Source organism: Temnothorax americanus, unplaced genomic scaffold (assembly GCF_048541705.1).
Source record: "Temnothorax americanus isolate GAGA-0224 unplaced genomic scaffold, ASM4854170v1 Scaffold54, whole genome shotgun sequence".
NCBI classification, from domain to species: domain Eukaryota; kingdom Metazoa; phylum Arthropoda; class Insecta; order Hymenoptera; family Formicidae; genus Temnothorax; species Temnothorax americanus.
In genome coordinates this window covers 454,656-469,804 of record NW_027509696.1, presented here as the reverse complement: position 1 = coordinate 469,804, position 15,149 = coordinate 454,656, and the positions used below count along the sequence as shown (strand labels likewise).

Below are 15,149 nucleotides of genomic sequence, written 5' to 3'. Positions count from 1 at the left end.
CTCCATTCATGAGCCGGGGTTCGCCGCCGCATCGCCGTCTCGCTCACCCTTATTACGTATTTATAGCAGAAGAGCAGAGTTTCTCCCAGTCTCCGGCGACTCGCGAGGCCGCCGGCTGGCGGCGCGTCAGTTCGCCCCAAGATGGCCACGTTGGATCAATGAAACGCGAGTAATCGTAGTGAAAACACAAATTGACAAGTGGTGCGGGCGAACACTGCGGCTTGATCGCGGTGTAAATGGACCATGGGCAAGGACCAGGAGCTGCTCGAGGCAGCAAGGAGCGGCAACGTCACCGTGGTCGAGAAGATCCTCGGCCAGCGTGCCAAGAGGAGTGGTCCACTGGCAAGGTGGGTGTCACCGTGCCTAGCCTAGACTCGACAACTTCTGCCTCTCTCGCCGTCGCCTTTCCTCGTTGCCGAGGTCATTTCCTCGTTCCCAGTTCCCGGCCCGCCGTTGCCGGACCCTCCGTTTGATGATTTAACGACCGACGACGTCTCCGTCCCCCTCCGCCCCCCTCCCCGCCCCAAGTCCGTTGACACCGGGGCACGACGTCGTCTCTCGCGCATTCCATTATCGGACCGCCACCGCACGCCGTGCTCATTTCGGCATACTCCGATTCGCGTCTCGCCGATAAGGTCGCCTCCGGGTCGTCGCCGAGAAGTTTCTCGACGGGCTTGTCCGATTTCGCAATTCTCCCCCCCCCCCTCGAGGCGGCTGATGAGGAAACTCACTCGAACCGGGTTAAATGAACTCCCACGATGAATGAACACCCCCCGACGTTCTTTTCTTTTCATTTCCCTTTTTTTTTTATGTCACGATGACGCTCGCGATGACGCTTCTTACGATAATTTCTTCACGCTCGATCGAACGTATACCGTGTCGTTATTCGATTAATCCGGTGGTTGTCGCCGCTCGCCAGGATTTCTGCCGTTAGTTCTACCGTTAATTATACGAATCATTGCTCGCGTTTCCACCTTTATTCCGACCGCCGCCGAGACGTTCGCGTTTTATCGAGATTTCCATTTCAATTTTGCAGGTCGATTAAATAACGTTTTGACGTAATGGTATTTAATATAATAATAAATATAGTTCAATATCGCTCCTCTCCCTCCCTCTCTCTTTCTCTCTCTTTGACATAGTAATTTTGTTTTATCAAGAACGTTCTATATGATTGTGTAATTGAATTATCTTGGTTATAACTGTTCTATTAATTAAAGACAAAATCAATATAACGGTTGAGTTTTGTCCTATTCTTAGAAGCATAACCATGCTATTACAGCGCACTGATTAGCAGCGTTCCGTTCGACAATTTTGTCCATTCGAACAACTCATGATTTTACCGTGACCATGAATCATATCGAACACGTACATACACCCAATGACGTTGCATGCAGATGTGTTGATACCGAGCAAGGACTTTGTTGTCAATTATCTAGAAGCCGTATACGCAAATGTTTCCCGTAACGCCTTTTTCTAAGCTCGTTAACGTGAAACAATCAGTATCGTTTAGCACTTATATCTTTTGCCATGCTACGAGGAATATGCAGCGGAACTGCACGGAAATACTTAAGGCAAAAAAATATGAGGCCTCATTAAAACATGAAGATATATCGCCTCTATTTCCGAGCGCTTCATCCGCAACGCACTTATCGAGTCACTCTGCATTCTATTTGAGGCGATAGATAGAGGGATCTATTTGGCGAGTGCAGGCATACTTCAAGGGTCATCGATAACACGTAGAACGCATAATAGGCCACCGCGAAGGAACGGAGGTCCATGATCGAGAGAGAGAGAGAGAGAGAGAGAGAGAGAGAGAGAGAGAGAGAGAGAGAGAGAGAGAGAGAGAGAGAGAGAGAGAGAGAGAGAGAGAGAGAGAGTCCATTTTATCTTCCCACACGTTGGAGACATTTAAGTCCTTCGTGAACGAATTAACGCTAATTGCAAACGATCTCGCGAACACATACATTACCGTGGGAATGTCCCCGTAATTTTCCACATTTATTCGCGAGAACGCGCGCTGACGAATAAAATCGGATAGGCGCGACCGGGCGCGTGTTTCGTCCCGACGAAAAAGTTCCACGCGGAAATAAATTAACGACCGCGGTGTGTGTACGCAGTGCCGTCATTATGGTCAAAATCGGAGCAAAACAATTGTTCATTCATCTGTCAAGCTGTCGTACGCTCGTCGAGCAATGCGATACTCGCATCGATTCGCGCGACGATAAAGCCCTAACTACACTGCTCTATTTTTGACGACGATATCATCGCGCGTCTAGTTATTTTGGACATGATATAAAGCATAGATTTCTCTTGCGATCGTCGTGAAAAGCGCATCTAGAAATAAATCGCTTTAATTCTTATTCGAGATGGTCGTCGCACGTTTGATGATGGGAGTACATTTTGCTTGATCAATAAAGACAATTTTTAAATCAATTTTATTCTAATTTAAAAATAGAAAAAAATAGTCTTCAGAATTCTTAGGACCATTTTGTATCAAGAGCAGAAGACAAATGTCAATACGAGTCCATTCAAGAGAGATTATCGTAAAGTCACGTAGTATAAAGGAGCTTTAATGCCTTGTACAAGCGTATTCAAACAGACGATTAGTTACCGGACGTGTAGAGCGAGTCGATTGAGCGCGAATGAATTTATTATCGCGCCGCGTTCTCGCCTCATTCAATTATACCGGTGATCGCCGACGGTGTCGTTCCGAACGAGTGACGCTCTCGCATAATTAGTGAAACACCGTCGTCTTACTCTCGGCGAGCGCTCTTTATTGACCCAGTGTCGCGAACTCCTCGACAGAGACGGACTTTGTCGACGCTACTTGCTCCTTCCCATTAATTAAGTCATGCCACGACGACGGCGCAAGAAGCTCACGGTTTGTTTTTCGAGAGACTCGTGCGTGCATGCGTGCGTACATGCTTGCGTGCGTGCGTGAGTGCGTGCGCACGTGCTACGAGCGCATTCACGCATTTTAAGAATGACTGCACCGTACGACGGTGCTAAGAGGCAAAAGACATCGAGAGTGAGAGAGAGCGAGGGAAAATCTGTTTATTATTCAGGGATAAGCTCTGGCCAGAACAAGTGTACATAAATATTATACACGTTATTGACAATGATATACACTATTCTGGATTATTTTTTTTCCTTAGACCATAATAGAAATCAAATTTCGAATTAGGAGGAATGATCAGTTATACATATAAGCATAAAAATAACGAGCAAAAAAAATTTTCGATTATAATATCGCCCGACTGTTTTTCTGCATCAAATATTGAGATTAAATTCTGATACAAAATACTTAATATTAGAAAACAAAGTGCTATCAACTTTTAACAACTCAATTAGTGGCATAAAAAATGTGTGATAAGTTTTTCATTATACGCATTTACGTAACAAGCAGATTTTACGATAAAAGCAACTGTCGCAACTGAAGAGCCTTGCAATTTTCCTCTATATCTTTCTCCCTCTATCCAAGGGCTGGAAGAGGGCGACGATTCGCCGTCGGTGATTCCTAAATGTATCGTAACGAACGCGCGCGCTTCTCCAACGAGTTGTCTCTCTCGTGCCTGTCGACGGCAACGCGCAACTTGTCCGTAACTACAAAGCCACCCCGCGGCAAGTTTGCCCGCGCGATTTCTTCTTCTCTCGTTATTCCGCGACCTCTTCACCGCCCGACACGCGCTTGCCTTTTTGCCCTCCTCGTCGGAAGATCACAGAAAAGCAATATAAAACGCGACCGCCCTGGAGAGAGCGTCGTCCCCGAGCTCCTCAACACTGTAGCCCGCCCGGCGAGGGAAGCTGAGAATATTTTGCGATGCTAATCGCGAAGTGGACGCACCACTTTTCGTGTACGAGCGCCCGCGAATGCGTGTTTATCCTTTGTTCGTCGTTCGTTCTTTTTTTTTTTTTTTTTACTTTGTATGTAGGTGTAATAATTTTAATCACAGCTTCGTTGAAAGACAAAGCTGGACAAAGCCATATGGGAAAAAAATCTCACGGGACAGAACGTAAGAAAATCGATACTGTAACGTGAATTATGTAATAATATCTATTTAGAGTAAAAATATTCGTACTTTCACGCGTGATATATAGTAAGTTGAAATTTGTCGGAAGTAATTTCGTGGACCAAATGTAAATGCGTATAATAATCAGAATCCGATAAATTGTAGTCGGTTGATTTGCTTGTGCTGATTTGTTTCGCAATATTTGGAACAATTGAAATATGTTTAAAATTAAATATATATATATACGTGCGCGTAATATAGGGGGAGTCCGGGAGACTTGACCATAGAGGAGAGTTGAACCACTACAAATATCTCGTTCGTTATTGTTGTATTATATAAATACAACAATATAATATAATACAGCAACTTAACAATTGCGCGCTTGGCGCAAAATTTGAACGAGATATTTGAAGTGGTTCAACTCTCTTCTATGGTCAAGTTTCCCGGACTCCCCCTATAATTTATTTTTTTTTTTTTAATTTATATTTATCGAGGAAAAATTATATATGTCTACATTTCTTAAAGATCGAAGTTCATTGTAATTACTACTTTTAGGACACTTGGCATAATTTGTACTAAATGCAAGTGTTTCGTTTTTTTCTTCACGGCACCTGTCGTCAAATATTTCCGAAGAAGGACATTTGGCTAGGTCAGCGCGTATCGTACCTCTCTTCTTTGCCGGAGGAAACTATCGATTGATGCCCCAGCACCCCTCACATGTATACACCCTCACAGCTTTCAGCTTCTCTCTCGCACGCTCGCTCCCTCTCCCTCTCTTTCCCATTTCAGCCCACTCTGCTTCTCTCCTCTTCATCGCTTTCTCTTTTGCTCCTTCTCCCTCTCAGCCTAGTTTCCCTCTACACTTTGCCTCCGGGATAAGGGTGCGTTCGCGCGCTAGGCACTCACGTTCATGCAGTCGAAAAGAGCTCTACCAAGCTCCGTTTATATCCATCCACGTTTTATATTTCTAATCCTACCCTGAAGATGTTTACGGAAGTTCCATTAATATTATGGTAGAGCGCGAATATGTCCCTCGTCGTATCATTCATTCATTACATAAATATTATTTCCGATCCTTTCTAAATATTTATAGCGATAACAAAACATTAAGATTCATGAAATCATTTTTTGATTTGTTTTACAATAGTATTACATTTATTTCATATTATAGTTTATGTAATTTTATGTTTGCATCAAGTGTTTTTAATGCACTCAAAATTACTTATTCACTTATCTCTGCATTACTTATTCAAGTTTATAATTTTTAACTTATTCAATATTTTTCATTATTTATATATATATATATATATATATATATATATATATATATATATATATATATATATATATATATATATAATATATATATATATATATATATATATATATATATATTCAATCTTTATCCTGAACGAGAGAGAGAGAGAGAGAGAGAGAGAGAGAGAGAGAGAGAGAGAGAGAGAGAGAGAGAGAGAGAGAGAGAGAGAGAGAGAGAGAGAGAGAGAGAGAGATTAACTTGCCGAAGATGTTGCTCATCAATATCATAGTTACCCTGTTTAGCCAAGCCTATATATATTTTCCTTTTTTTCGGAATTGGAAAGGAACAATAGCTACACACACACACGATTATTAACGCTGCTGGAAGCTGACCCACGATGGCCATTTCGATCGCGCAACTTCTTGATTAAAACCAACAAGAAATTACCATTATACGGTGTCCAACAGACGGCCTTTCCACCAATGATCGCGTCCTCCTCTCTGTATCTCTCTCTTGCCCCCTCATCTCATTCGTAATGTTCAGCGACGACGGGGGTACCGGACGATGTCCTTTTTGCAGACAATCTTCAGGGTTTAATTAAGGAACTTGGAAGAGCGGATGAACTCAATGAATGGGGCGGACGAAAAGTGAAAGGGCGACGCTGGGAGAACAGAGAGGGGTGGAGGGGCAGAAAAAGAGAGTCAAAATGTTCTTTACTAACCAGGATCGTAGCACGTGGAACGCTTCTCTTGATCATTCCATGGTATATGTGCAACTTGCGCGTGCACGTATGCGGAAACGCGCACGCATGACTGCACAACGCGTTCGTGTACACGGCTTTAAGAATTGTGTGCACCACCCTGTAGTGGTTGTAGTCGGGAGTCGGGACGTGGAAAACAAACACCCATCCCTGGCTCGACGATCGAAAGAGAAGGCAAAATAAAGAAAGACGTCGTTATGGGAAGACAGAAAGAGAGAGAGAGAGAAAGATAAAGAGGAAGACAAGTTGTCGAGCAATCGAGCATTACGAAGTCTAAAGCTTACAAATTACACCGTAAACGCAAGAAAAGAAAGAAAAAAAATAAAAGCAAGAAAAATACGTCGTTAGTAAAATCGATCATTAAAAATTTATTTTGCGAGAAGCTTGAAATCACTTTTTTTTTTTTAACACCGACGATGCTCGTTAACACTTGTTTTCATACCACACGATTTCCATTTTTGTTTGAGCGGTGCATACGTTTTGCCATGCCCCTGTAATATCGCTCTTATGCGATACAATTTTCTTTTTGATCTCTGCTACAATGGCATATAAGAGTTCCTCGAGGAGGCGAAGGGGAGTGTGCTCGGAGCTTTACGCCGATCGTCGCGTGCCGCCTACGAAAAGTCAACGATTTAGAGTGCGTGTATCCGAGGGGTTAATGACGACGTTAGTTAATGACGGCGTGCTTTGACGTGCCGCTCGTATACTGGAAAAAAGTCTCCCGCTTACGTAATTGTTTTGTAAACTGAGCGCGATGCTTTGACGGGAACGTCACGTGGGCGTGGGATTAAAATGTGTGTATATACGCTGTTTTAACGAGCAGGGAAAAGTTTCCTGGCATTTCCTCGCGCGAGTTTTGTGATCGATAATACATTCCAAGCGATTTAGATTGCTTGGAACTAATACGATCGTACATAATCAGTGATTTAATTATAGGTTGTCTTTTGAATCGAAATATCTCACTCGAATCGGTTGCTCGCTCGTTCTCTGCGGAACTTAATTGTCTCACGTAAATCGAATGAATATATTTTGCTATATGTATGTGCATTATAGCATCTATTATGTATTAAAGGTCATTCACATAAATTTCTGATATCCGATTTATCTTTTAGATGATAGAGGATGCAATGTACATATATATTTGTGCGCTTCAATCCTCATATCAAAGATATATAAGAGCTGCGCAAATACCGTGCTCGAGTTGTGGAATCTATTAGTCGCCTAATGTCAATATTATGCTGTCTAATAACATTTCTCATTAAGATGTACTTTGATGCGAATATACACGCATAGTATGCTACAAAAAGAGTCGATCGTGCATTGTACAGATTGTGAATTATTTTATTTTCTCAAGATATGCCACGTCGCAATATTATCATATATATGTGTCAATCACCGAAGTATTACCCTTTTTCTCGCAATCATTTCTTAAACTGACGCTTCTAACGCTTATGATGTTTTAATCGTTACCTACGAACGCGATGAGAATATAATGAGCAATGTATTTACTAGGTTAATTAGGTGTTGGCAATAAACTTACTGTTACGTGTCCAGCATTACAACAACACTACGTCGGGGATGACTATGTCGGTTAGGCAATAATATCGCACTTACAGCACGTACAATCGTCGGAACTTTATTACTGTGAAATGAAAACATTAATTGCGGCTTTTCATGTTGATCCATTATACCACGCGTAAATGCTCGGGTTTATGTCGCCAATAGATTCCTCATTACGGTCTTTCAAAAGAATTTGATCTCGATTATGCGCCGCTTAATTTTCTTTTTCACGGCGACTTAGTCTCGCCTGCCCTCGTGCATTTCGCAAAAATAAAAAATAAAAAAAGAATTCACTTTTATACAAACTTTATTCGAATCTTTTTTCGAATATTCTCGAAATCCAGTCAATTCAAGCGCCTTTGAACGCGGATACTCGACGCTTCGAGGACGGTTGAATAGCCGCCGGCTTTCCTCCCCTTTCGTTCCTCCAATCAAATCCACTTGGAGAGAGACGGGATAACGAGAAATTCCTCTATCGGCAAAGCGTTGCAGAAATATCTGGATATCCGATTCAATAAAAGGAAGCAGAAGAGGTGGCGAGGGCGGGAGTCATAAGTCGCCGAAGAGGAGCATCGCTATATAGCGCGCTCTCTTCTCTCTTTCGCTTTTCCCCGAGGGTGCTGTCGTTTACACGGTGTTTGCGGGGGCGCGACATTTATCTCCGCGCGAGCGCAACAAAGGCACATTAATGAGAACATGTGTTGGACGCAGGAAGCTTCATTAGCGAGTCTGTTCCTTTTCACGCGGCGCATTATGTCATCTAACCGTCTGCGATGCGCGGATGTACCGAGATACGCCGCGAGTCCGCGCCGCCAGTCGTGCACTCTCTTCGAATCACGAATATTAGAAATAGAACCAAGAAATATACAGCGTTTGATTCGACATCGAGTCATCAATAGCTTTTGAGTTAAAAATGATACAAAAATTTAATTCTTGGCAAATTAAACTTAGTTAGAATTGTCGCTATAAGATTGTCGCGTGGAGAGAGTTGAAGTATTTTATTTTCGATCCTATCTGGCATTTCTTTGCTCAAGTTAATTCTTGTGACTTAGCATTCAACACCTATAAAAAAAACCTTTAAAAATCCAGCACAATACTTCATACTTATTGTAAAAATTTTAATTTATCGATGTTCTGTCGTACGATTGAACGATTATTTTATTTGCAGTTTACGTCGAGGGCCAGGTGCTAATGTGCAAGACGCCAGTGGATATTCAGCTCTTCACCATGCAGCCCTGAATGGGCATAGGTAAAGTATGCGTTTAAACACTTTTAAAAAATGCTTTAGTATTTCTACTTTGTTAAAATTTTTACGCGTTTTTTCTTTTATCGAATTTAAAAATAACCATATCTTCTCTAACATTTCCTGAAACATTTATTTGCAGAGACGTGGTCAGATTGCTGCTCCAATATGAGGCTTCCACCAATGTCGTCGACGCTAAAGGTTCCTCGCCGCTTCATTTGGCAGCTTGGGCTGGGGACGCGGAAATTGTACGATTAATTCTCAATCAAGGCCCATCGGTACCAAAAGTGAATCTTGCGGTTAGTAATATAATGTTGATTTTATGAAAATTCTGTGACAATACAAACGCGTAAAACGACTTTAGGATGCATTTCAAGATTTTGTGGCACTCTCAGAATATGTTTTAAAGTATCTTCTCATTGAAATAATGTAAGAAATTTATTTTATGAATGTCAAAAGTAATATTTACTCCGTTAAGTGGAAATAGCTTCGATAAATGTCGCAAATCAATATGCAATATTTAGTTTAAAAAAAAACTCTAAATATCATTTGGTTACAGACAAAGGATAACGAGACTGCATTGCATTGTGCCGCGCAGTACGGGCACACGGAAGTGGTGGCACAGCTGTTGCAATACGGATGCGACCCTAGTATCCGCAACAGCCGCGGAGAATCCGCGCTCGACCTCGCTGCGCAATATGGCAGGTAAATCGCGCACATACGAATATATCTTTTTCAGTGACTCAACCACATATTTTTTTCGTGCGCACTTCATGATATTATCGCTTCGATCGGAGCAGGCTATAATATATCACCGATGTAAAGTAATCGTGGCGTTTCTTACAGATTGGAAACTGTGGAGTTACTCGTGCGAACGCATCCTGAATTAATCGAATCGCTTCGTAATTCTTCCTCATCTCTGATCTTCCCGCATACACCATTGCATTTAGCTTCACGCAATGGCCACAGGTAAGAGTTAATTTTTTTGGCGTATTTGAAAAAGAGTATAATTTATAATCGTTAGAGTAATTCATAAGTAAAATTGCTAGAAAGCGATAAAAATTAATTATTTAATGATACTGAGGTATCATGTATTTTGAAAATGTAGTGGCCTTATTTTCTCTTTTTATCTCGTACGAATCGATTTAGCGGTTTTAATTATATTCCGATGAAGCACGTACAATGCCAATTTATCATTGCATGTGCGGGTATTTTTGTTTATCTAAGGACCGCATATCACTTCTTCCCGCGAAATGGTCACGCTAATTATTGGATAATGCGCAACGTGTATTGTGTTCGAGTACAACAATGGATTCGTTCGAGCTAACCATAACGATGTCGAGCCATTTGCAGTGCTGGCCATTAGAGCCAATCAGAGAGCACCGCGTTGCGTAATCCCGTCGAATGCGATATATGCGTCCTACGACTGGCATGATCCGATCCTACCCTCTACTGGTTACACGTCCCATATTACCGTCCCGTCGATTGCCCTCTCGTCCCTCCTCGAGCCACGCGAATGCGTCCGATCGCATCACACCGGCAGCCGCTCTGTCCATCCGTGCGGATTGCTGACCGCCTCCCGATTACGAGAATCGTATTAATCACTGCCGCCGAAACGTATCGACCTATATTAATCGTGATGGCAGCAACGGCAAAATACTATTTGCGTCTCAAAAATATGTTGGTTTCTCGCATCACGCTGTTTATTATATCGAGATATCATATCATTGCATACACATAATGATACAATGATTAATAAGTCATCGATATTAAATTGGAGTGGAAAAACCTTCTATGTGAAATAAATAATGTCATAATCATAAATCATGTATCTTGTGCAATATTATTCAATTAACTGAACCGCGTAATGGGGTGACAAAGAAAGGAGCGGATAATCGATTACGTCGAACCCACATGATCAGATGGCGAAAAACTATAAACTGCTATATTTCTTCGATAATCGTGAAAAATCCTTTGGTCTCTTAGAATCGCGATAGCAAATATCATCTCGGTATCACACGCTGTAACATCTCCGTTATCTGGTCGTTTCGCATTTAAAATTTGGTGTCGAGCGATATACGTTCTCGTTTAACAGGGCGATGCTAGTCCGTAATCCCGCTGTGAGCTTTTTGTATAATCGACGCCACGGAGACGAGAGCGGTGGACAGCGAGGAGATGCATGATCGTAACAGTCCGGTTGGCAGTCGAATCGAATCGTGAATCGCCGCGAAACGGCAGTCACATTGTAATCGGGTATAACGCCGGTTTTTCTATGCAGCCTCGCAGCCGGTAATCGCTTTAACCGGCGTTTGCCGCTTATAATGCGATCGTATCGCGATATACAGTCCGGCGGCTGCATTTTCCGTCGATGCCAGCGCGCGAGGGTGCAGCAGAATTGGCCGGGGGGGTGCTGCTGGTGTGGGGTGGGCGTGAGAGAGAGAGAGAGAGCGTGCGGAACGTGACATTTTATCGCTCGAATTTTGGTTAAATAACGGCGCGCGAGACGTTTGCGCCTGTACGAGTGCGAACGCGTACGCACGAGCTGTTTAGGCGTTTGGGCTAGATCAGCGTTTCTCAAACTGCAGCTACAAAAAAAAAACGCCACGAGGGATGAGAAATAATGTATCAATGCATCAATAAAAGTCCATGTACATCTATTTACGTCCACAATTGATCGCGGATTGCGTGAATTTATATAATACGCATATCTATGCAATCATCAAATATCAATAATGAAGTAGTGTATAATAAAATCATATTCTTATATCTTATATTCCTGCTATATTTTACACGGCATTTAGCTAATGTATTCTTAACTATTTAAATTTCCTCTGTCCACTTTGGATCAATCTGTTGAATGTGTTAGTTAGAAGATTTTGATATTGCAAAGTTTGAGAGTCTCTGAGGTAGATGTACGCGCGCACGCGCGCACGCGAGCACGTACACGGGAGAGGGGTTGCGTACATTGCGACGGTCGAGCTCACGCACGCGTTTCACGCGCGCACCACGATATTTAGTGGATCTACCAGTGTGGGGGCTATATGGGGCTAGATCAGGAGGGGGATGGGGGGAAGGGACTGTGTGATGGCAGAGAGGGATCAGTTTGGGGAGGCGGACGCGGAGTAATGTCTATTATCGGATTCAATATCGATGCTCTCGGTAAGCCAGTATACAAATACCCCTATGCTACGGTAATAACAACATAGGTGCATGCGAATCCGATCTTCAGCCGCCAATCCTATATGCGACGGACGGCTGCGGTCACCGCAGTCGGTACACGGCCCATCCGATAGAAGGAAGGTAAAATCTGTGTTTCAATTAGGCGCCGATGGCAAATGCATCTCTGATAGTCTTAATGGCCTGTCGATGGATGGCAGTCGCGGGAGAAGCTTCGAGGTCGCTTAAATCCCCGAAGCTCTGGTTTCCCGCTCGAGATTTATTGTGAAATCCCACATGTCATAGTCGACAATTTGTTTTTTTTTTTTTCCTAATACTTTTTTTATATGTAAGCTGGACTTTATTTTCTAATTTTTTGCGTAAAAAGCATAACAAAATGCGAAGCTACTCAAAACGCAATCTCTCTTTACATAAACGTGGTACACGTAGCACGTAGCTTTGAATAATTGCAAATTTTACGAGCCCGTTACATTTTTTATTTGAAACGTAAAATAAAATGCAATAAAATGTTCGTTTAATTTTGTTGCAGAGCGGTCGTGGAGGTCCTCCTTGCCGCTGGAGTTGATGTCAATACGAGAACATCAGCAGGGACCGCGATGCACGAGGCCGCGCTTTGTGGCAAGATGGAAGTGGTACGGGCGCTTTTAGATCGCGGAGTGGATTTGGGCATTAGGGATTCTCGGCAAAACACGGTGCTTGATCTTCTGGGACAGTTTCCGCCGCATGTTACTCAAGATATCACAGCGGTGATAAAAAGTACGGCTGCATTCGCATGCAATTTATTTTCGTAGCATCACGATCGATATATATATATATATATATATATATGTGTGTATATATATCGTTTTATATATATATATATTGTATCGGAATATATATATGTGTGTGTGTGTGTGTATATACACATATGTAATTAGTGAAATTTCTGTTGAGAGAACGTACGTTTCTAGTTTACTGCAGCGTTTAATTAAATCGCTCTTAGCCACATATAAAGATTTGCGTGTATTTGCACAACGTTATATTAAGCACATGGAATTAATCCCGAAATCTGTTTCTGCACACATTACGTACGAATAGTGAAACAACACGTTTACAATTTTTATCGTTACAACTTACACATCGTACAATAACAATGATCATGACAATTCTTATTTTTTTAAATTGCTACATATTAGAAGAACATATTTAAAAAATTAATTTTGTATTTTCGCTATTTTATTTCCTTCTCATTCGCTGCTCTGCAGCTACAACGTTGCAATTTCGTTAGTTTTGTCTGAAAATATTTATAAGTATTTTTATACGGATGATTATTGTGTACAATTACAATTTCGATTTTGAAACAGGGCACCGGTCTTCCTCCGGTGTGGAAAGCGACGCCGATAGCGAGAACTTGCCGCCAATTCCGGTGCAGGGTGGCGACTCGTTGGGCAGCCCCTATGAAAATGTTCGTCCGGAGGATGATCTCTCCCCCGCGGAAGGAACGTCGCCTACTCAATGGCAGTTCTATCATAAGCCTCGGGACGACGATCGTCGCGTTTCCGGCACTTCCGTCATGTCCTTGTGAGTATTTTTCTTCACATTCATTGCATGTTGTGCGTTGCAATATTTTTTATAGCGTATATATCAAATCTTTCCCCTATTTTCCCTCATTGATTTCTTCCTACTACGATGTCGTGATAGATAATGATACATGTACAGATACATTTGTACAGAACATATAGTATAGATAATATATGTGTACGTGTGATATTAGCAAGATATTAATTCGGCAGTAACCAAATAATTTACATCATCAGCAAAATATTATGAGAAAATTTATACACATATATAATTGATATAAGATAGCATAACATAATTTAAATATTTCGACGTATAAATATTTATTAGAACGTATTAAATAATATCTAGCAACACACGTACGTGTAATAATCAAAACTATTAACAAATAAATTACATTCATTTATTACACTTAACGCAAATTTTAATATATATCAAATGTTCACATACATATATTCTCACATATAATCATTCGAGAGAATTGAAACTTTGCACGTAAAATTTAGTGAAAACGTATCCCTCTATCACTCAGACCATCTTTATAGAACTCCCTCGGAAAAAAAATAGAAAGCGCGATTGGATCGGGTAAGCGCGGAGGCTCGTAATATTTTGCAAAAAGGCTTCGTGCGCGCACAGCGGCTGCGGCTGTGCTTTAATATAGAAGATGTTGGACAAACAAAAGCGTAGACGTGGACGGAGCGCGGAGTGAATGAGTGAGTGCCGGCCAAGCACCAGGGATGATGACGGCTGGTGCTGGCGCTGCTGCTACCGTCGGTATCCGTAGGAGGTGGAGAAGGTTGTAGGTAGAGGTTCTCGAACCGAAAAGGGAACCTGGATATATGGGGCGGCGCCAGGGGGGGGGGTGAAACGCGAAGGTGGAGGAAGAGGTTGGAGGAGGTGGCACGGCCGCGTGTAGCCCCAGCGCGTTAAGCACCGCTTGGCTTGGTTTAATTTTCCTGATGTAGGCAGGCGAGATGGTGGGTCCGACCGCCTCGTTCGCCCCTAGGTCACCCCCGTTGCATCACCCCATTGGTACTCTGTGCCAGTGCTACCGCTCTAGCTGCTAAGCCCGACTGGTTGGCTCGTGGGGTACAACGAACGAGAGAGAGAAAGACGAAGACATAGAGCGATAGAGAGACGATGAAGGAAAACTCGGAGAGTAAGGGAGCGAACGAAGGAGAAAGAGGGATACGCAATATGTACGTGTGGAAGAGGGAGAAGGGAGCGAGAGAACGCGTGGGAGCTCCCGTTGATGTTCCCGCACTTCTACCATCAATGTTTGACGTCGGTAGCCCCGGCTTGGCCGCCTCGAAATGAATCTATCACGTTAAACAATGTAAATGTTAGCCCATCTCAGCATAAAACTAATAACCATTGCTCTCTCCCTCGTGGTACGAGCGCGTGGCCTCCGCCGACCCCCTCGGGGCCGCGAACTCCTTTTTCGCTTCTCTTTTCCGCGATCGTCGCGTTCCGTCCTCGTCGACGTGGCCTCATTAAAAAGTCGGCACTTGCCTGTGAATGTCTTTAACTGAACCATATTTTGTCAATGGGAGCAGCTGTCTTTTCTATAGCGCGCATACGATT

The 15,149-nt window shown here is 42.6% G+C and overlaps 1 protein-coding gene across 2 annotated transcripts in view; it reads left to right on the top strand.

Moving 5' to 3' along the window:
• The first annotated feature begins 114 nt into the window (after positions 1 to 114).
• Positions 115 to 15,149, top strand: part of LOC143904589 (ankyrin repeat and SAM domain-containing protein 1A) — a 43,847-nt gene continuing 28,812 nt past the window's right edge. For both annotated transcript variants that reach the window (XM_077419390.1, XM_077419389.1), the window contains exons 1-7: positions 115 to 347; positions 8,757 to 8,837; positions 8,974 to 9,130; positions 9,391 to 9,536; positions 9,678 to 9,800; positions 12,538 to 12,764; positions 13,352 to 13,568. In XM_077419390.1, coding sequence (XP_077275516.1) covers positions 244 to 347; positions 8,757 to 8,837; positions 8,974 to 9,130; positions 9,391 to 9,536; positions 9,678 to 9,800; positions 12,538 to 12,764; positions 13,352 to 13,568 — 1,055 coding nt within the window. In that variant the 5' untranslated portion in view covers positions 115 to 243. The remainder of the gene's footprint in view (positions 348 to 8,756; positions 8,838 to 8,973; positions 9,131 to 9,390; positions 9,537 to 9,677; positions 9,801 to 12,537; positions 12,765 to 13,351; positions 13,569 to 15,149) is intronic.